At 34.1% G+C, this 20,845-nt stretch overlaps 1 protein-coding gene across 4 annotated transcripts; it reads left to right on the plus strand.

Annotated features, from left to right (window-relative positions):
• The first annotated feature begins 273 nt into the window (after positions 1-273).
• On the plus strand, positions 274-15,956 carry LOC130716586 (pre-mRNA-processing protein 40A-like). 4 transcript variants are annotated; one of them, XR_009012088.1, is made up of 31 exons: positions 274-456; positions 910-975; positions 1,150-1,215; positions 1,298-1,627; positions 1,710-1,859; positions 1,947-2,023; positions 3,028-3,097; positions 5,384-5,436; positions 5,526-5,583; positions 5,687-6,060; positions 6,149-6,212; positions 6,299-6,394; positions 6,485-6,553; positions 6,674-6,751; positions 7,390-7,476; positions 7,566-7,600; positions 7,726-7,831; positions 8,395-8,475; positions 8,556-8,648; positions 8,734-8,787; positions 8,888-9,004; positions 9,185-9,283; positions 9,738-9,785; positions 9,865-9,957; positions 10,541-10,648; positions 10,740-10,804; positions 11,448-11,550; positions 12,399-12,692; positions 12,802-12,964; positions 13,611-13,888; positions 15,211-15,956. XR_009012088.1 is itself a non-coding variant. In XM_057566557.1 (30 exons), exons 2-29 carry the CDS (start codon positions 943-945, stop codon positions 12,934-12,936), a joined length of 3,036 nt encoding a protein of 1,011 aa, XP_057422540.1. In that variant the 5' UTR covers positions 274-456; positions 910-942; the 3' UTR covers positions 12,937-12,964; positions 13,611-14,096. The 4 variants fall into 4 exon arrangements, 3 of the variants coding, with proteins under 3 accessions (XP_057422540.1, XP_057422539.1, XP_057422541.1); XM_057566557.1 differs by lacking the exon at positions 15,211-15,956 and having other exon boundaries at positions 13,611-14,096; XM_057566556.1 differs by lacking the exons at positions 13,611-13,888; positions 15,211-15,956 and adding an exon at positions 13,060-13,429.
• Positions 15,957-20,845: the final 4,889 nt, after the last annotated feature.

Below are 20,845 nucleotides of genomic sequence, written 5' to 3' on the forward strand. Positions count from 1 at the left end.
ATGTTCTAAAACATACTTCTACCCATAATTTCCAAACACAAATCATTATTTTAAACTCCACTCCATCAAACTTCATTATATTTAACATAATTCCTTCCAACATAATTTTATCCAAATACCAAGTTAGAATCCAATTCATACCATTTTTTTTTCTCTGTCAATAATTCACACCAAGTGAATGACCATAGCTGTTGAGTTAGAGCCTTCATACAAGGCCCAACATACCAAAAAAAAGCAGATAGAAAACGTTTCATATTATTCGACAAAATTAAGGGCAAGTTATTATAAGAAAACACTTTCCAAGGTTTGATGCTACTGTCTCCCTCTGCCTCCTTCTCTCTCATACCGATCCCTGTGAAACCCCTCTTTCCGTTTCAGCGCTGAATCAACACAACTACCCGCAACCAGAATTCGGGTCGGGCAGTCGGGCTCCACCGCCTCGCTTGGTATCCATTGGTACGTTGTATATGTCTCACACGTTCTACCACCATGTACTCTTCAATTCAATTACTGTCTCCTCTTTCAATGGCATTCCTGCTTCTGCTTGCAGCCTAAATTTTTTAATCTGGGGTTCAAAAATATTCGATTTTTTGGACTTCCATGTTGATGGGACTTCTATCTCATGTTGATTTTGTGGCACATTGGTTTGGTGTTGTAGTTTTCTAATTTTTTTCATATCTTTAATCTCTTGCTGGTGATTAGTGTCTCAATTTTAGTGAACTGCTTTTTAATTTTGATTTGTTGAGCATCACTCTTTTTCTATGTCCTGTTTTGAAGTTAAATTCACTATTTTTTTCCATGGAATCTGTGATCATTTACCTTCTTTCAGCTGTAATTTAATTAGTTTCAATTTTTTTATTATGTAATCTTGGGGGCTGCTAAGATATCAATTACTCTTTACTCTTGTAGATTGCACTAGTCTGTTGAGGCTTCTCTGCTCAGATGTCGAATAATCCGCATTTCCCGGGTTTACAGGTAGAGTACCTAGAAGTAGAAGGCTTTGGTTTTTTTTCTCTCTCATTGTATTCGGGTTTGCGCCCCTTCGCCTGTTTTGAATGCAATGTCTTGGCTTATCAAAAAAAAAAAAAGAAGGCTTTGGTTCCCCCTTTCGCGGCCCATATTTTAATGTGTTTTTTGTTGTTGTGAAAGCCTCTTCGGCCTCCTACTGGTCCAGTGGATTCCCAGCGCAATTTTGGTCCACCGATGCCTGTTCAAGTAATGCATTTTTTCTTTCCATGAATGTATTAGCTCTGAGTGAAATTATCGTGTATCTTAATGAACCTGTTTGTTTCTGCAGTTCCGCACTGTTGTTCCTGCTCAACAGCCGCCGCAATTCGTTCCCATGCCTTCTCAACATTATCAACCTCTTGGTCCCGGTGTTCCCATGATGAATGTTGGAATGCATCCTCAGAATCCACAACCCCAATTTTCTCAACCAATTCAACCGTTACCCCCAAGACCTAGTCAGCAGCTACCACTCCCGTCACAGCCAATTCCATTGCCAGTTGCTCGGCCAAACATGCAAATGTCATCTGAATCAATGATACCTCTGCCTGATTCTCAAGCCCCAAATGGCTACGCACCAGGTTTAGGTGGCCCCGGAATGCCACTCTCCTCATCTTATACGGTGAACTTTCTGGATTGTGTTTGTAATTGATATGATAAAACTCCGTGATGCTTGTACTGATTTATGGATTGCATCTATGCAGTTTGCGCCATCTTCTTATGGTCAAGTGCAAACTAATTTTAGTTCTGCCAGCCAATACCAAACAATTCCTCAAATCCAAGCTCATACTGGCACTTCATCCCAGAGCATTACCTCTGGCACAATCCTCCAGAGCAGTGGCGAACAACCTTCAGTATGAGTCTTACTTTTTACCGGTTCTGTGTTCCCCCCCCCCTTATCTCTGCAGAATATTTATGCAGTCTTACTGTCTTTCTTTCAGGCTACCATTAACCAGCCAAAACTTGCAAAAGTTGGCTCTTCAGATTGGATTGAGCATACTTCTGCCACTGGAAGAAAGTAAATAATTCAAATCCTTGCTTGTGATCCTACTTACATTAAATGTTGCATTGTATATTTTTTAAATAATTTATGATATCTTGTTCTCTGCTGAGTGATGCCTACAGTAAAGAAAGCTAATTGTTTGTCAGGGAAGAAAGTAAATGAATGGGAAAATGATGTATGTGGTTGAGTTCAGTGTATAGTTTGATGTGATATCCAATGATTTGAAATGAATAAGGGGTTGATGGAGTGGGCATAGTTGAGGGTTAAAACTTGCATTTTTAATATGCTATCCCCTGTGGAGGCATGCCATTTGGGCTTGAAATTTCCCTTTTTAGAGTTTTGCTCCTAAATTTTTCCTGCTGGGTGAAATGTTTGTATCTTAATTTGTGCGATTTCTCACCTACCATGGCATACATAGTTGAGGGTTAAAACTTGCATTTTTAATATGCTATCCCCTGTGGAGGCATGCCATTTGGGCTTGAAATTTCCCTTTTTAGAGTTTTGCTCCTAAATTTTTCCTGCTGGGTGAAATGTTTGTATCTTAATTTGTGCGATTTCTCACCTACCATGGCCTCCAATTACACTTTTGGTGTAGTTGGTTTTCCCTGACGGTATCATTTGTAATTAGATTGTTGTCAAAGGTCAAAGCTTAAAAATTTACTTGCTCTAGATATTTCTAGGGCTTTATTTTCAGTTTAACATTGTTTTTTGATTGTTTTTAAATAAAATGGCTTTCCAACTCGTTATATAGTCAATAGTTTCTCAATTTTGACTCTAGTAAGAAAACAAGTAATAAACCAGCTATAAAAGGGAAATTTCTGTTATTATTCATGATATTGATCGATACCTCTTGCCTGATACTGCCATCAACTTTTATATGTAATTGATGTCCATTTAATGAAATAGTATAGTATAATTTAGTATTCTCTCTGAATAATGTATTTTTGCTTGGCACAAAAGTGTTTCTAGTTATAATTGTCTACAGGTCCCAATGTGTAAATTTTCACATTATTTTGCAGATTTTACTATAATAAAAGGACTAAGTCATCCAGCTGGGAGAAGCCTTTTGAATTAATGACACCTATTGAGGTGAGTCACACAATTGATTTTGCTTTCATCTTATTGTATGACTTATTAGTCATGCCACTGGATCTTTTATTTTTTATCTGGGTTTCTGGTGAAAGTTGGGATACCTGCATATATCTCTTGGTCCAACATATTAGCTGGGATTACATGTTCAAGTTTAATTATTATATATCCTTTCAATTTGTCCAAGTCTGGTGAAAGTAATCTGCTCCATTAGCTCACTCTTTATTGAATGGGTTTTCTCTCAGGCAGGCAACCATCAATCTTGACTTTTACGTCTTATTGTAAGGTCAGTGTTGTGCAATTGCCGGTTGGACTGTCTGATATCAGCTTTGTTTGTTTTCCTTGGAAGATGCTGTAATTTTTTTTTGTTCCATTTTGTAATTCTATAATATAAATTCATCTCTAATAATCAGACAGAATGGAAGATGGCAGTTGATTTTGTCCTGAGATTATTTTCGATATCCATTTTGGAATGAAAAATAAAAGAAAATTCATTCCTTGGGGTTTCTTACCATTTTCTTTTTGGGTGGGGGCTTAAGGAATTTTATTGTTGACTTCTAACTTACGGTTGCTTATGTATGTTACATAGGAAGGTTATTTTTATTTATTCTGGTTTGCTTCTGAATGGAAGTGCTTCTCTTTTTCCCCTTCTTGTATGTGTACATATTTATACTTTTCTTTGATGTGATTTCTGTAGTGGATGATTACTGTCTTCCATTTGTTTCATAGCCATTAATGCACGATGTATAGATTATGTTGATACCATACAGTCATACACTATGATTAAACAAGAAAATAATTCTAATGATAGACCTTTTACTCTATCATTTTATAATAGTGATAGATAACTATCAATACATTATTAAGGGGATTTCTAATGACACATTTCTCTTCATGAAGCTAATTTGATGCTCTCTCAAGATAAGGATCCTAGTGTGAAGTTTATTCCATTTTTTGTAAATTTTTTGAGCATATGATGGTTGTCTTTTATTAGAATCACTCCGAGCTCTTCAAAGTTGTTTTTTATAAATGCACTTAGGACTTCATCCAATTTTACTTTATTCAAATCAACATCTGTGACTTCCATAGCTTTAAGATTCTTACAGGTACATGCTGTGCTACTCTATTGAGAGGTAGGATATGCTGTGGGTCTTTGCTGGTTGCCCTACCTACTAAATTGCTTGAATGTTAGTAAATTCTATCATTGTAATATTCCTTTGCATGGAATTTTCTAATGATTTCTCAATGAGTGTGATAACAAGTTATGTCGCTTGATATAATGTGAATTACACATGCTTCTACATCTTTGAACATTTTTTTTTTGTATTTCTATCAGGTTATTGATTTCAATCATTGTGATCTTTCAAATAGTTGAAATGTAAATGTCTAGTCAGATTTGTCCTCCAAACTAAAATTTCCAATCTTCCTTTGTGTGGAATAAACGTAGTATGGAATGTGGGTGATGTTTTTTGTATGTCCTGCAGATCATACCTTAAAGCTTGGTTTTCTGCTGCGGCAGCAATCAGTTGCTTGTCTTTTATTTCTTCTATATGCGGTTTACTGCTGTTTGATTTAAGAGTCTCAGAAAGATGACTGTAATGATATTTGTAAAACAAATTTACAGGTGCATTTATTTATGAACTTTTGGTGTAAGTATAAGGTGTAGTTACGTTTAGAAGATTCAGATCTTCATGCCCACTTCCTATGCTTCCTTTAGACCCCTGTCGACACACAAAATGCTCTATTGGGAGGATGGTTTGTAGTTAGTGGGACTTGTCATGGTTGCTGCTGACATGTTATGGTTCACTTAGATTTTCTGTTAATGTTTCAGGAGGAGAATTCAAAAGCAATAATGTGGAGGCTGACTGCAATTGGCCTTTTGACTAAAAATTTAAAAGTTTCTCCTGCGTTGAGACATTTATCAAACAAGACTCATGTTTAAAAGCTATTTATCTAAGCCATATAAGACCTCTGAATTTGCTGCTTCTTCCGATCACCATTTTCTGCAAATAATCAATAAGCTATTTATCTAAGTCAGGAACTCAGAATCACAGGGAGGAGTAATAGGAAGTACAAATTTATAAAATATCACAACTTCCATTCCCCTCCTGTTTTGTCTTAGGAATGGGAAAAATACTAGGTGAATTGGATAGGCTACGTAGTGCTTGATGTGATCTGGCTAATTAATCCTTTACCTTGCCCAATTATTTCCTTCTCATTCTTGCTTCGGGATGAAATTTCTTTATTATAAATTATCCACTGATTGCATTCTTTTTCTTTTTTCAGAGGGTAGATGCATCAACAAACTGGAAGGAGTTTACTAGTCCTGATGGAAGAAAGTCTGTCTTGTTTCCATTAATTTTTCTTTTTTCTTCTATTTTTTATGTTCACTGCTGATTTTTTCTTAAACTTAATGAATGTTCTGTAGGTATTACTACAACAAGGTCACTAAAGAATCAAAGTGGTTGATTCCTGAGGAACTGAAGGTTTTCACCATTGAAAAAATATGCCGTTTTTTAAATTTTCTTTGCTGTTTTCTGCCTCTTATTTTCTAACTCGTTTCTTGTCTGCAATTTTGTTTGCTTCAAGTTGGCCCGTGAGCAAGGTGAAAAGGCAATTGTCAATGGAACACGCCCTGAAGCTTTACTGAATTCTCATACTCAACCCTCTGCAACTCCTTCTGTGACTGAAGCTACACCAATTGCAGAGAATTCATCTCTAACTGGTCAAGGCGAACCATCTAGTCCTGTCTCAGTTGCTCCGGTTGTTACTACACCTGCAAGTAATCTGCAATCTGAGTTGACTTCTGGATCATCTGCCTCTCCTTCTGCAATCACTGTATCTGGAACAAAAGTTGATGAACTTGATGCACCTGTAAATACTGTCACTCCATCAGATGCTAGTGCTGGAAGTGATAGAGCTTTTGATACTGAAATTAATACTGCTATGCCTACAACAGCAATGTATTGCTTATTCTACTTGTTTTTGTTCAGTCTTCGATTTCATTGTTCTCGGGTTGCATGACATCTTTATTTTATTTGAATATTGTAGGAATGATGCCAACAATATTTCAGCTCAAGATACTGTGGGTGGAGTTTCAGCAGAAGACAAAGAAGTATGCTTCTCTCATTGTAGACTTGATGTCTCTTGGATGAGTTTGCTTCTAGTGGTTGACGAGCTGATTAATCTTAAATTATGTAGGATGGAAAAAATGATTCAATTGGAGAGAAAGCTAATGGTACGACCTCAGAAGCAAAGGCAGCTGAGCCAGAACCCTTAGTCTATGCGAATAAGATGGTATGAGAATGCAGTATGAATATTTTAATTCTCTCACTCTCTCGTTGTTATGCTCTTAGGAATTGAGCATTTGTTATATTTCCTTAATAGGAAGCTAAAGATGCATTCAAAGCGCTCTTGGAGTCTGTTAATGTTGGATCTGACTGGACTTGGGATCGGGTATAGTGATTTCATTGATATCTTAAATTTCACTTACCTATTTGTTACGTTTTTTGTGTATTAAATGTAAATGTGTATTGTTTATTTGATTTACTTGACATTGACATTACTATGTTTCAGGCTATGCGATTGATAATTAATGACAAAAGGTATGGTGCGTTAAAAACCCTTGGAGACAGGAAGCAAGCTTTCAATGAGGTAATTCTTATGTAACCTTGGAAAGGTCTTTTACCCCTTTTATTCCTGCTCACATGTGTTATCTTATATATATGGAGGAAATCTCAATGAATGCCATTCTGCTTTCACATTTATTAATGAAAAGAGTGAGTGAGTAGAGGATATAAGGGAAAAAATAGATATTAGAAGGGGTATTGGTATCACTTGTATTAAGTGGGACTATGGAGAGTTTCTGGGTCTCTCGAATACTCAGAGCCATTCTAGTATTTATTTCTGACTAACCCACTTTGGGCTCAGTGCTGGGAATTCCCTAGAATCAAGGTCTTGCCAGTTTCTATCACCCCAACTCTCCCACATGTTTGTTCAAATTTTGTTTCCATGTTGTGTTCTTCGAACTCACGCTCTTTCGCTTCACTATTCTTTAATTAATTCCATCTTCTTCCTTTTTTATTGTGATTGTGTGTTTAGACTACGACTTAATGACTTTTGAATTTTGATTGACAATTATGCTTATGCATCCCTTGTAATCGTAGATTGGTGATCTGCATGGAGTGGGTAAATTCTATTTTACTGCTATCCCTAATCTGTATTATCTATTATGTGCTGCATCAATAATTAAATATTTATAAGATGGTAACATTGCCGTTCTGTATTTTCAGTACTTAAATCAGAGAAAAAAACAGGAAGCGGAAGAAAAGCGTATGAAACAGAAAAAAGCGCGGGAGGATTTTAAAATAATGTTAGAAGTATGTTTTATTTGCTTCCTCATTTCTTTATAACTGTGATATTGCTCCTTAGATTATACACTTTTTTGCTAATAAAGATTATTTTCCAGGAATCCACAGAATTGACTTCATCCACCAGATGGAGGTTTCTTTCTTTCATTCTTTTTTATGATATTTTAATTTGATTTTGCTCTTGACTTATGTTTAAAACTCAATTGATATATTTTGTGATCATTTTTTTTTGCCATTGTTTTTCCGGACATCACTCAGCAAAGCAATTGCTATATTTGAAAATGATGAACGTTTCAAGGCTGTTGAACGTGACAGAGATCGCAAGGATATGTTTGATAGCTTCCTGGAAGAACTTATAATCAAGGTGGACTCTACTACCTCATTGTTCAACCATTTTATAAAACTTAATACATATTTCCGGTTGTTCCACTGCTTCCTATTCCATATATTCACTCATATTTGTCATTGTCATGCATTTGCTCTGTCTCTGGGTAGAAACTTTAGCCTACACGTGCATGTTATTGTTATCTCCATGAGTGATATGTAACAAGTGTTAGTCTCTAGCATCTACATGTGCATAGTTAAAATTTTCTTGTCCGTTATGATTTATATTGGATGTTTTCTGGATCAGCAATTTTTTTTAAGGTGCTTCCAAACCTTTGTTATATTTTATCTAAAGATAAGTTACTGGATTGGAAATTTCTCAGTTCTGAGCTGATGAGAAATTCTGTTTGGGAAGGCTAGATGAAGTCTGTTATGAGTTGGGAAATGACTCAAATGAGGGGATTGAAATGTTGGGTTTAGATACATTGTCAAAGTGTCCTTTATTAATGGACATGGGGCCATCGGTGAAGTTTTTTATTGCATTAATTTTTCAAATCCTTTGAAATTATTTTAGTTAATATCTAATTTTCAATTTTTTATCAGGATCGAACAAGGGTACAGGAGGAACGAAAACGGAGTATAACGGAATACAGGAAGTTTTTAGAATCTTGTGACTTTATTAAGGTAACGATTTTTTTTGTCCACTATATTTCTAAAGATTGTGTATTGAAACTGTATTGATGCATCATTCACCTTCTGGACAGGCTAGTACACAGTGGCGTAAAGTTCAAGACCGCTTAGAGGCTGATGAAAGATGTTCTCGTCTCGAGAAAATTGATCGTTTGGAAATATTCCAAGTAATCAGTCTAAATTGACTATTTGTCTAATTCAACTACTTTAAAATTAATTTTTTGTCTATTTAATTTATATTTTATTTTTCAGGATTATTTGCGTGATCTAGAGAAGGAAGAGGAAGAGCAGAAGAAGATACAGAAAGTATGGTTATGATTATCCTCCTTAACTTGTCTATTTTGGATTCTTCCCCCTCTCCACTATTTTCATTGCATAATCTCATCTCTGTTCTCAAACAAAATAGGAGGAACTGAGAAAGGCAGAACGTAAAAACCGGGAGGATTTCCGCAAATCGATGGAAGAGCATATTGCTTCAGGCATTCTTACAGCAAAAACTCAATGGCGTGATTATTATTTAAAGGTTCTCTCTCCATTTCTATGTTAATTTATTTGTATTTTATTGTCTGCTTTAAAAGGCCTAGTTTAACCTTTCTGCTTACTTACAGAATGGTGTTACCTGGTTTCTATTTTAAGATTTTCTGGCTTGCATCAACTATTTGACTGAACCAAATGCAATGATATTGTTTTCGTGGTCTTGCAGGTGAAAGATCTACATGCTTATCAAGCTGTGGCATCAAACACTTCAGGGTCAACTCCAAAAGACTTATTTGAAGATGTTGCTGAAGAACTAGAGAAACAAGTGAGCATACTTAAGTAGTCTTTATTGTTGGTTTTGAGTCTTCCCAGTATCCTTTTACTCTTTTGCCCTCATGATTTTTTCATATCAAAATGCGTTACTTTTTGGTCCTTGTAGAATGATGTAAATTTCATTTTATTGTTATGGGAAAAAAATACATTTTTTATTAATTAATAATTGAGTTTTAATTTCTCTTTCGTTAAATCAAGAGGCATTGAACAACTTTAGTTAGAAGATATTTACCACCGTAGATGGAATTGATATCCCGCAGCAACTCAAAAACCAATTTTGGGTTCAAATGAGAAACTTAATCTCAAACATCTTGTCTATATTGAAATATAGTTTTCCTTGAGTGAAATGACCTGGAGGACTTGTTCTTTTATTTTATGCATCCTGAAAATTTTCACCATTCAAATTATGGTCCTCATAAAATGCCAATCTTATTTATATGTTACAGTATCATGAGGAAAAGAGTCGAGTAAAAGATGCATTGAAGTTGGCAAAGGTATGATATATCAAATTTTCATGGTTTCTACCCAGAATACCTTTTATTATGCATATAACAATGTTCTCATACTTCTCAGATCACTTTGTTGTCAACTTGGACTTTTGAAGACTTCCAATCAGCTTTATCAAAAGACATTAGTTCTCCGCCTAAATCTGAGTTCAACTTAAAGGTTAGTACATAAGTGGCATACATATAAACACACACATATATATGTGTGTGTGCATATGCGTATATATATATTTAGTTTTGAATTCCTTTCCTTTGCATGTCTTGGTAATTGGTACTAATTGCATGTTTGTTTAACACGACGAGTGGTGCCTCAGAATTTTCTTCCTTTACTAGTTATACTTATATTTTCTTTCTCATGCTTATCGGTGTAAAAGGGATAAAATGCTTTACCGAAATGCTTAATTGCACCTGGTAAGAAACTGCTTTCAGTAGGCCAAGATTATTTCAAATGAGTGTGTTCTCTCAATATGGCAGTTAATAGAAAATAAATTCGGAAAACTTTATTATGATAAAAGGCAAAGTTACTGTTTTTCCTATATACCACTGTTTTGACTTCTATGGATGTAATTTGTTTACTATGGTGAACGACTGCCCTCAATTTTTTTGTTTTTGATTCATTATAGTTAGGGACTTAAATAATAAAAAGGTATCTTTTCGGGATTCTTTACATTATAATTGTAATTATTTTTTATTTGGAAAATGTGCCTTATCCATGTCTGGTTTGATGCTGTGTTATCCTGCAGCTAGTGTTTGATGAGCTACAAGAACGGGCTAGGGAGAAGGAGGAGAAGGAAGCTAAGAAGCGTAAACGTCTTGCAGATGATTTTTTTCACATACTATATTCTACCAAGGTGCACTATTGTGGACATTAACTGATAAATGCAATCATATTGTAATGGTTGGGAAATAAAGAATGTTGTTTTTGAATTTTGCTTATTGCAGGACATTACTGCGTCTTCAAAGTGGGAGGACTCTAGACCACTTGTTGAAGATAGCCAAGAGTTCAGGTCTGGATCATGATAAATTTAAGCACGAAACCTTATGTTATTTTCTATTTTCTAATATTTGCAAACCTAGATCACTCGTTGAACTGCTGAAGGAAGAGATTGAAATGTTTTGAGGTCTATTGGTGTATATGGGTACTGTCAGTGTACCTGCATGTATTAGTTCCTGCCCTTAGAGGCAGTTAGTATTGTTAGGCATGCGGTTAGAAACTGTTTGCTGTTAAGCAACATTAGTAAGTTAGTGCATCTCTATAAAATGATGCAATACCTGAAACATTCAATGCAATATTACGTTTCAGTTCCTCTCTATCTCTAGAAGCTTGAATTGATAAGAACGTGTAATCTGTTGGTACATATTTTTTAGTTAATGCCATCACTTCAAGTGCGAATCCTTCTACTTTTGCTGTCCAAGTGAATGTTGCAACTGGTCTGTCTTTTTACGTATTTATATAAACTACATAGTCTAAATTATATGAACTGTATACAAAATTTCAGCTAAGGCTAAGCTCAATGTAGTATTATATAGAAATTATGGGGATGGCTGGTACACACTGCTTTCGGAGATTTGATAACACTTTAATACATGTTACTGGTAATATAATTTTTTCGTAACACGAGTTCTAACATGAATTTTTTGTTCTTTTAGATCTATTGGAGATGAGAGCCTTTGCAAGGACATATTTGAGGAGTACATTACGAAACTGAAAGAAGAGGCAAAAGAGATTGACCGGAAACGGAAAGAGGAAAGGGTATAATCTCTGCCCATTGCATCTATATTGTTTTCAAATTGAGATTATGTTTGAGTTTGTGATTCATTCATTATCTTTGACATCCAAATAAGAAACTAACTTAATATGAAGTGCAAATTCCTCTTGACAATTAAAGGATAAAAAAAGGAATAATTGGAGTACAATGTACAATTTTGTTATGTATAATCCCTCAGCTTGTTAATTGCTTCTTGTGCCAATGACTTCAACTACCAGTGTTATCGTAATGGTCACCTGTAATATTGTTTGCTATATTAATAGCCTGTTTATTCTAGTTCATGCATTCGTTGTTCTATCTGCACATCTCACTAGACATATTATCAACTATCAAGCATAGATGAAAGCATATCGTGGTGCTTATATCTTTTACTTTAAAGGTGTAGATGATGTTTAAGAAAGGACATGAGTGAGTTTTCTAAGTAAATACAAAGTGCATATCACTATATGATAAATATTTACGAAACAATTTCAAACTGTCAGTAACCAGAATATAAGAGGTGATCCTAGTCCTATAGTAGACCACTATCTCATTGGCCATAGGTGTATTCTCTGTAGGAGCTTTGTGCAGTAGCTATCTTTTGCACTTCTGTTCTTTCATCTTTCCGTAATCCATTAATGCTTTCAAGTTGAAGCTTACATAGAATTCAATAGAATATCCTTATTCCTTTAACACGTCATAATTTGGTTCGTATCACAAACCGTCAATTGTAGTATTTTATTATCAGGCACAAGCATGGACTAGTTTTGAAACGTAGATATAACTTACCGTGTTTATTGTCTGTGAATAGAAAAGACTTCACTGGGAAGCTCTGAAATCTAATTTTCTGCAGGCAAAGAAGGATAAAGATAGGGAGGAAAGAGAAAGGAAAAAATCGAAGCACAGAAAAGAAAAAGAGGGAGGACGTGAACGTGGGAAAGAGGAGACACATAGGAAGGATAAAACTGACAGCGACAGTTTGGATGCAACTGAAACCCAACCCTCCAATGAAAACAAAAGGTCCGGAGGTGATAATAGAAAACAACGGAAGCAGCATCAAAGTCCTGAGGATACTTCTCACGAAGTGGATAAAGAGAGGACTAAAAAATCTCATGGTCATAGTAGCGACCGCAAGAAATCAAGACGTGTAAGGAGATTTGGTTACTTGGCTGTGTAACAGATGTTCATGATTTATTTGCTTTTCTGATATAATTTATTCTTCACTGATTGCCTTCTATTTTGGACGAATGGAACAGCATGCATCTGGTCATGAATCAGATGAAGGCCGGCACAAAAGGCGCAGGAGAGACCACCGCAGCGATTCTCATAGAGAGGGTGATTATGGAGATCTCGAAGATGGGGAATTTGGCGATGTCGCAGATAGATGGTAATCATGTTATTCGTTCTAATGGGACACTGGTAATTACCTTCTCTTTTGCTAATCATGTATTATTAAAAAAATATGAAAATATAAAATTTTAAGAGAACTTTCCTTGTATTCTTATGCTTTACAGTGGAGAATTTGCTACTAGTAGGAAAGGTTAACGTTCTCACTTGAGGGGCCCAGTTCGTGCTACTTGCGTTAGTATAAAGACAGTACCATTTTCATAGACTAAGAAATAAAATACCATTTTTATTTTAAAAATTAAAAAAAATTCTTCAGTAGTATTGATATTGTGACAAATGTATTCAATGTTTTCTCATGGCCATGATAAATTAGGTTAACTTCAATTAGTAGGGGTTATTTTAGGGAAGCTAAGTTTCATTGAAACTTGGTACTTTGGTGCTTCTTAGAAGATTTCATGTTGGAATATGTAATAACATACATCACTATATAAAGTACTAAGAAGTGGGCAAGTAATCTTAATTTTCCGTTTTGGTTTCTTTCTTAGACACACCCTCTCCTTTCTCTACCATTCCATTCACTCAAGCCTCCATATGCCATGGCCACCCATGGGTGAGCTATAATGGAGCCTCCTCATTTTACTTCCCTCTGGCCGCTTATCTACTAGAAAAATGCACTAAATAAGCTCCAACAAGTGCTATTTGATTTGTATCCAAACAGGTACAAATTCCATGAATGAATGAGAGCGTAGGAGTCGAGCTTCTTTTAGTCATTGGGTTTGTAAGGGACGAGGTGAGGTACTCAGTGGGGGATATTCTTGTTAGTAAAGACATAACAAAGGCTGTGAGAGGAGGAGGCGCATAGGTTCATGATGGAGAAAGATGCTATCATTGCAATAAAAGGAAATGAAATAAGAAAGGACAAAGTGGGAGAGAGGCCAGTTTTCTTGAGGAAGTGTATTCATGGCAATTGGTATGCTGAGAGATCACTTCTATTAGGTAAATATCAAACATTAAAGCATCTCTCTTTTTGGGATTTTACTGCTTGGCGTTATTATTATTACTTTGTGTTGGAGTATTTTGATTGGTTGTGTCCAAATATGTACTTTGTGTTTATGTAAGAATTGCTGTGTAGATAGTGGGGATACATTCAAGTTGGCTAGTGACAGTTTATTGTTTTAAAATGTTTACTTCTTTTCATGGTCAGCGCCGAAAGAATTCATCTACAATTTGCATTTATCCATCATTATGCATGGCAACTAAAAGAGCCTACCCTACCCATGCTTGTTGAGTTATTCCTTACCCGCTAAACAAAACCCTACATAACATTATTAGCAAGGTGAGAGAGGGAGTGAAGTGGTTCATGGAAGTAGAACTAGAAGGGACAGGAACCTAAAGCCAACGTGGTTCAGTCTGATCCTTTTGTCTTTGTGGTTATGCATTGATTCATCACCAATAGCATACCAAATCACAAGTGACATGTATAATGTGAGGGAAGAGACCAGAAATTTCAGCTTTCTAAAAGAGTTACGTTCCATGCATTTTTCAAAAGCAACAAACCCCAACTGTACTCATAATTAATAAATGACTTTCCTGTTAAAAAGAAACTCGTGAAGATATATGCAAATATAGTTGCTGAGTTAGATTGTCACTAGAAATGCAAAAGCTAGTGAAAAGCTTCTCCCATTTCCGAAAGTCATGCTTTCCCTTGTTAACTTTTCTTGTGCCACATCCAACCCCACCACCAGCAGCAGCAACCTTACAATAAATGTGAAAAGAACTGTCCACCATTTCATTGCTTGTAGTTGTTAATGATCCCCACAAGTTAGGAGTTGAACAGGGGAGGGATCGACCTGATCAACCTGCCTAATCCAAACTGACCAAAGCTAAAAAACGGATTGGATTGGACTTATGGATTGTATTAGATTATAAAATGGGAAATCTGATGAGTTCGGCTTGGATTACGGTTTTGAGAAAATGGAATCCGAATCAAACTATGAACCCTGAACATATATAACTATTAGTGTTTTGTTGGGATTATTTTTAGGTGCCTTACAATTTATTGTGATAAATTAGTAATCTGCTGGTTGATTCACCATCAAAAGCCTGTTTGATTCAACTTAGTTTCATTACTTGTGCAACTTTTTAATATTTTTTTTATATTTCATACTTAATATTATTTTAATAGAGATCTGATCAATTTATTCGATCCAATCCAAATATCATCGGTTTGGTTCGGTTCTGGTCCAAAGGTAAAAAACGTTAAATTAGATTCAAACAAATCGAGCACTTTTGATTAGTTTGAATTATGTTTTGCTCAGGAACCGATCCAACCAATGAACCAACCTGTGTGCACCCCTACCACAAGACATGGCAAGTATTATTTCATGAGTAACTTGAGAAGTCATGGTAATCAATTTTCCACTAGAGTTGTTCACGCATGGTGATGCTTTCATGATTGTTTTGTCAGGATTATTAAGTTGAAGACACGGCCATTATGCAAACTTAATCTTCAAATACAAAATAGGTTAATTAAGTATTATTACACAGAAATGCATCACACGCATATTAAAAGTTCTCTAGTTCAATACCTGGGCCCAATTCGTAACACTGTCTCATTTTGCATTTAGACCTACTTTGGTTTTGTGGTGTTAATAGGCTAACACATTTTAAATACAGATTTTATTGTAATAATTATATTGCTCAATTCCTCCTTTCAAAAAAAAATTATATTGCTCAATTAATGAGGGCTACTAGTTTTCAAAATGTGTACGCACTTGTAGCAATGTGAATCACAAGTCACAACTTTGATCGAATCAAAGACATAAATTTCAAATACTAGTATTATACCAAGCATTCAGTCAGGCCAGTTTACTATCAATCGTTGTCTAATTAAATACATTTTCTAAAGTCTTCTTAAAATACAAAACCGTTTTTGTTAATATTTTTGGTTTGCACCTATGTATCTCACAACAAGTATAAGATTAGTTCCCTTGAGACTCTAAGATCAAATTAAGTGAATAAGTCTCTCTTAAAAAATCATTTCTCATACACACCGTTTAGAGATTGAGTCATGGATTAAATGCTTTAAGAGTTCAACTATCTATTAATTGAGTTGTACTTGTGATTGAATTATCTCGAAAACAAATATATATAATCTATGAAAAATAATAATACGTTATATAGTATAAACTTAATTATATATATACACGTATCTTATAATAACTTAAGTTATAGTTATATGTTTATGCATTGTCCAAATTTTAATCTCAAGATTTTGTGTGAAATAGTAACATTAAAAATGTTGAAACTAATATTATTTATATATGTTAATCCTATACATAACGAGAGTGCCCATTTATTTCACCGCAATAATGTAAGGAAAATGTTGGGTAGATTAAGAAAGGAAGACAAAAGAAAGGGATAGATGTTATAGATGATATGAAGTAGCAATGAGAGATAGATCTCACAGTGTCGATCCTTTTTGAAGGTCTAAATATTGGAATTGTCAATGTGATGATTCAACAACAATTTTATTATACATTAGACTTTCGTAAGATTTTATATATCATTTTTCTTCTTTTGAAAAGTTTGGAATTTATGTAAGATATGCGACCCTATAACTAATTTATAATTACTTATATACTAATGAGAATCCAAAAGAGTTAATAAAGTTCCATACCCACCCCTTGTACTTATTCCAACACTATATATCTAATTATCTATCTATATAAAGTGATCCTAGAGTTATATTCTCTTTTTGAGGGTAGAGTTCTATTCATTCTCATAGTAATTGAAAGTTCTCAAAAGCAGAGAATGAAAATGTGGTCTAAGGTTAGTGCCATCCTGTGCCTGGCACTGTTCTTCTTTCTCTTCTTAACCCTCACATATGCAGCAAGACATGACCCTTCATCTTCCCCTATCATTTCAAGCAGTACTCAACATGGGGTGAGTTGTTAATTTTATTCAGAAAATTCTCTGCAATTTCATCATGTATGTTTCTCTTTTGTGTTGTTCAATTAAGAATCTTCTTCTTTTAAACATACTTGAATTAAGGTTTTGGAAGATGACAAGGTTGAAATGGAGGAGGAAAATTGTGAGGGCATTAAAGAAGAAGAATGCTTGATGAGAAGAACACTTGTAGCTCACACGGACTATATCTACACACAGAAGCAAAAACCATGAGCTTCATATATAGCTGGTTTTTCACACCTTGTTGTAGTTTTATGTATTAGAGATAGCTTTCAATTTCATATGCCATTTTTGACATTTGAAGAGCTTGTCTAGTTATCTTGTTTTTCAGTTCATTCAGACAGGGGTTTTATGAATGTTTATTAACTATTAACAGATGTTTTGCTTTTAATTATTTCATATTGTAAAGCTAGCCAATGTATAAACTGATTTTGCTAGATAAATATTTTGAAATATTTTTATTTCTGGATCCTTTTGAGACTGAATTAGACATTGTGCCCAATTTGATTGGTCATAAAAAAATAATGGAACATTGCATGATGAAGCTAGCTATAGGCATCAGCTGTAAAGTTTCCACCTTTCTTTAGCACTAAACCAACATGGACCCAAAGTGACCTTGGTTACCAGGGTGAATACTAACTTTTCTGTAGGCAACAGAGAAAAGCTTTAAATTATAGACTCTTCACATTTAAAGTTTTGACCTTTCTTGCATGTTTGAATCAGAGAGTAATTGATTTTGGTAAAATTGGTTATTGTAAAAGTGACATGAAAGTGAATTGATTTTGTTCAATCGGATACATTTATAAAAAATTGAGTTTCGTAGAATAATATTGTAAATTTTAGTTGTAAAATCTACAAGCAGAACTACTTTCTCTAGCTTCTACCATAATTAATTTTGGGTGTGAAATCAATTTTTCCAGAATGATTCTCAAATATCAATATTTTCATCCAGAATTAATTTTTACTAAGATTGAGTTTTCATAGGGAAACTTTTCACCCAAATATTAAAGACTTGGCATATTTTTCTATTTAGGACAAAAGATATGCTGGTACCCAAATATTCTTGCATTAGTTCAACAATTTTGCCTATATGACTACGCTGTGACTATTCTAATAAGATTTTATGAGGCTCGTCTCATTTAATTGTGCATGGAGGACTAATTAAAAAATGCTATTTAGTTCTAGATAAAATAGATATTAATTGTATCCTAAATATAAACGTGTGGCTTTGCCCATATGCTGGATTTAAAAAAATTGCTCTGTTTGTGAAACCTGAGAAAAATTCAAACAGTAAGTTGAGAGTAGTAACTAAATTCCTTAGTTAATAAGATAAAATCAAACTAAACCATATATAATAGGCCATAGCAATATTTTCTTTTGTGGAGGGTTCACATAAATTTGGCACACAACCTGCAGGTACTTATAATCAGTCATACCCAGCCACAGAGAGTGCAATATATATTGTCATTTTCTTTTTTCTTTTATAGAACTGATATGAACACTATGTTGTAGATATGTGACTCTCTTCTCACTGTCTTATTCTTCTGGAAAAAGAGAAGAATATTCATGAAATAAAAAAAAGAAAGGTTTCAAAAGATTAACATTTCATCCAAATCCCTACATTGATTAGAATACCTATGGCTATAGGGGCGATCATGACATAACTATTATGTGCAATCCAGTTCTTATATTTCATTGAATCAATTATCACGTTTCCTTATAAGTTATAATTTTGAATAAGTTTCCTTAATTTTTATAATTTTTTTTTTTGAAATTAACGTAATTTTTATATGTAATTTCTTATTTTAATGTAAAATATATTTATAGTGCACCAGATACTACCTAGTGAATTAAAAAAAATCAGATTTTTTTTTTGCATCAATCGGACCTTGTAACTCAAAATATAGTGTTATCTTACTCATTTATTTGTCATTGATATTAAGGAAACCATTAGCATTTGCAATGACAAATGTGTTCGTTGCCATATTTTTTGCAGAATCCCCCATTCCAACAGGACTTCCCATTTGAGCAAAGGTCATTACAATGTTGGTCAGCATTAGTACCCGGAATGCAGCTAGGCATATGATTGTCACTACAGCACTTAAAATTTTGACTCATTGCTTTCTCATAACCTGATTCCACATGAATTAAGTTTACATAAGAATTATGCATTGTAACTTACTAATTAACTTTATCATAAGGAAATAGTAATCAATCGTAAAGATAAAAAAGAAATTAGCTAGGTATAAAAAAATTAATTTTTAAAAATAATCTCGGTTTTAGAAAAGATAGAAATCATACTCAAATAAAAAGTTATTTTTATAATTGTAAGCCAACACAAATCAGGTTTTTTTATTCATTGTAAAAACTCTAAAAAATTAAACAAATATTTACTTCGATTAAAATCTAGTTTTCTTTTAAAGTAAAATAAAAGAGGCGCCCTTAGTTTTTAAAATAGTGTAAAAAGTAATAAAAATATTTTTTGTCTTTGCTGCATATATTTTTTTAACGAGGGACACCCCATTAAGAAGCAGAAAGATAAGCAAGGATGAAAGATTGAAATATGATTTGATTAGAAAAAACTAAAAAACAAACATCATGAAATTGAATTTACCTGATAATAAAATGATGAAGAAGAAAATAGTGGCAACTGGTAGAAGTCTTTTGGCTCCGGCCATTTTTAGATTAACTAATGCTAGGAATGTAATTGTATTTTCTCTGTTCGTGTTTGTGTTCGTGTACTACTATGAGGTGATCAATGGTGACATTTATATAAAATGGAGGAATCAAAATAAGGAAAATGTACATTAAATGTATTTGGAGGTTCTTTTTTCTGTACACGTACGTATGAAAATGCTAATTAAGAATTATTCTAATCTTAAAATCTTAACATTTAAAAAAATCTTAATTAAAATTGAAAAACTAAGTTTAAAAATATTTTGAATACAAGGATATTTTTTCATTTAAAACAAGAAATTAAATTATAAATATGAAAAAGAAAATTTGAGTCAATTACTTCCAAAATAAAAAATGTATTATTGGTATTGTAAAATTAATTTAACATTTTTTGTATTAACTTTGATAACATTTTTCTAAATTTAACTCATCATTCCATATGAAAAATAATTATTAGTTTTGACTTTTAAATTTATTGTATTAATTAGTCAAATATTAAACTTAATTCAAAATACAACAATGGTAAGGTTAGTAATTTATAATAACTTCTCTTAAAAAAATTATAATAACTTGATAAAAAATACAACAATAGTACATATGATCAACATAATCACTTATGTTGAAAATTGAAAATTGTGATTCACGTTTGGTGCAATTTAGTGGGGAGGCGGTTGCTGGTGATTGCAAATGAAGGGGAATATGCATTTTTGACCAAGGAATGACTAGTGTGGAGACTTTTCATAAATTAAATGTGTTTAATAACCCAGTATTTATGCCCTCTAAGTTAACCTAAATCCAACGCGGAAAACAGAAAAGAAAGTAAGGACAGTAACCTTCGACGAAAACATCCAGAAATTTGTTTTTTCTCCAGAAACGAGCAAACCGTCTCTGGCCGGTGAGGATTCTTCAGGTGCGATTCCAGTGGCTTTGTCTGCGGCAAGCAAAGAAGATTCTTCTGACACCAAACGTGGGAGAGGGCGTCCCAAGGGCAGTAGAAATAATAAGTTTGAGCCAGTTTCACTGGTGATAGGAGCAGAGTCTGATAATGGAATCTTATCAAATGCTATGATGCCGGTTTCAAATGTTTGGAGAAGATGTGAAGGAGGCGTAACTGATTCTGATCATAAAAACACGAGGAGTGAGGTAAAGAGTGTGGGTCAATGTGGAGGGGGAAAGTTGGGTTTTTCTTTCAGAAGGTGTGACAAGGATGGCTTGGCTGCTGAAAAAATCTTTCAATGGCCCAAGAATGTATGTTCGTGATATTAAGGCTTTGGCAAGGACCATTAAGCCTAAGGGACTATCTGTAAA

Source organism: Lotus japonicus, chromosome 5 (assembly GCF_012489685.1).
Source record: "Lotus japonicus ecotype B-129 chromosome 5, LjGifu_v1.2".
Lineage (NCBI taxonomy): Eukaryota > Viridiplantae > Streptophyta > Magnoliopsida > Fabales > Fabaceae > Lotus > Lotus japonicus.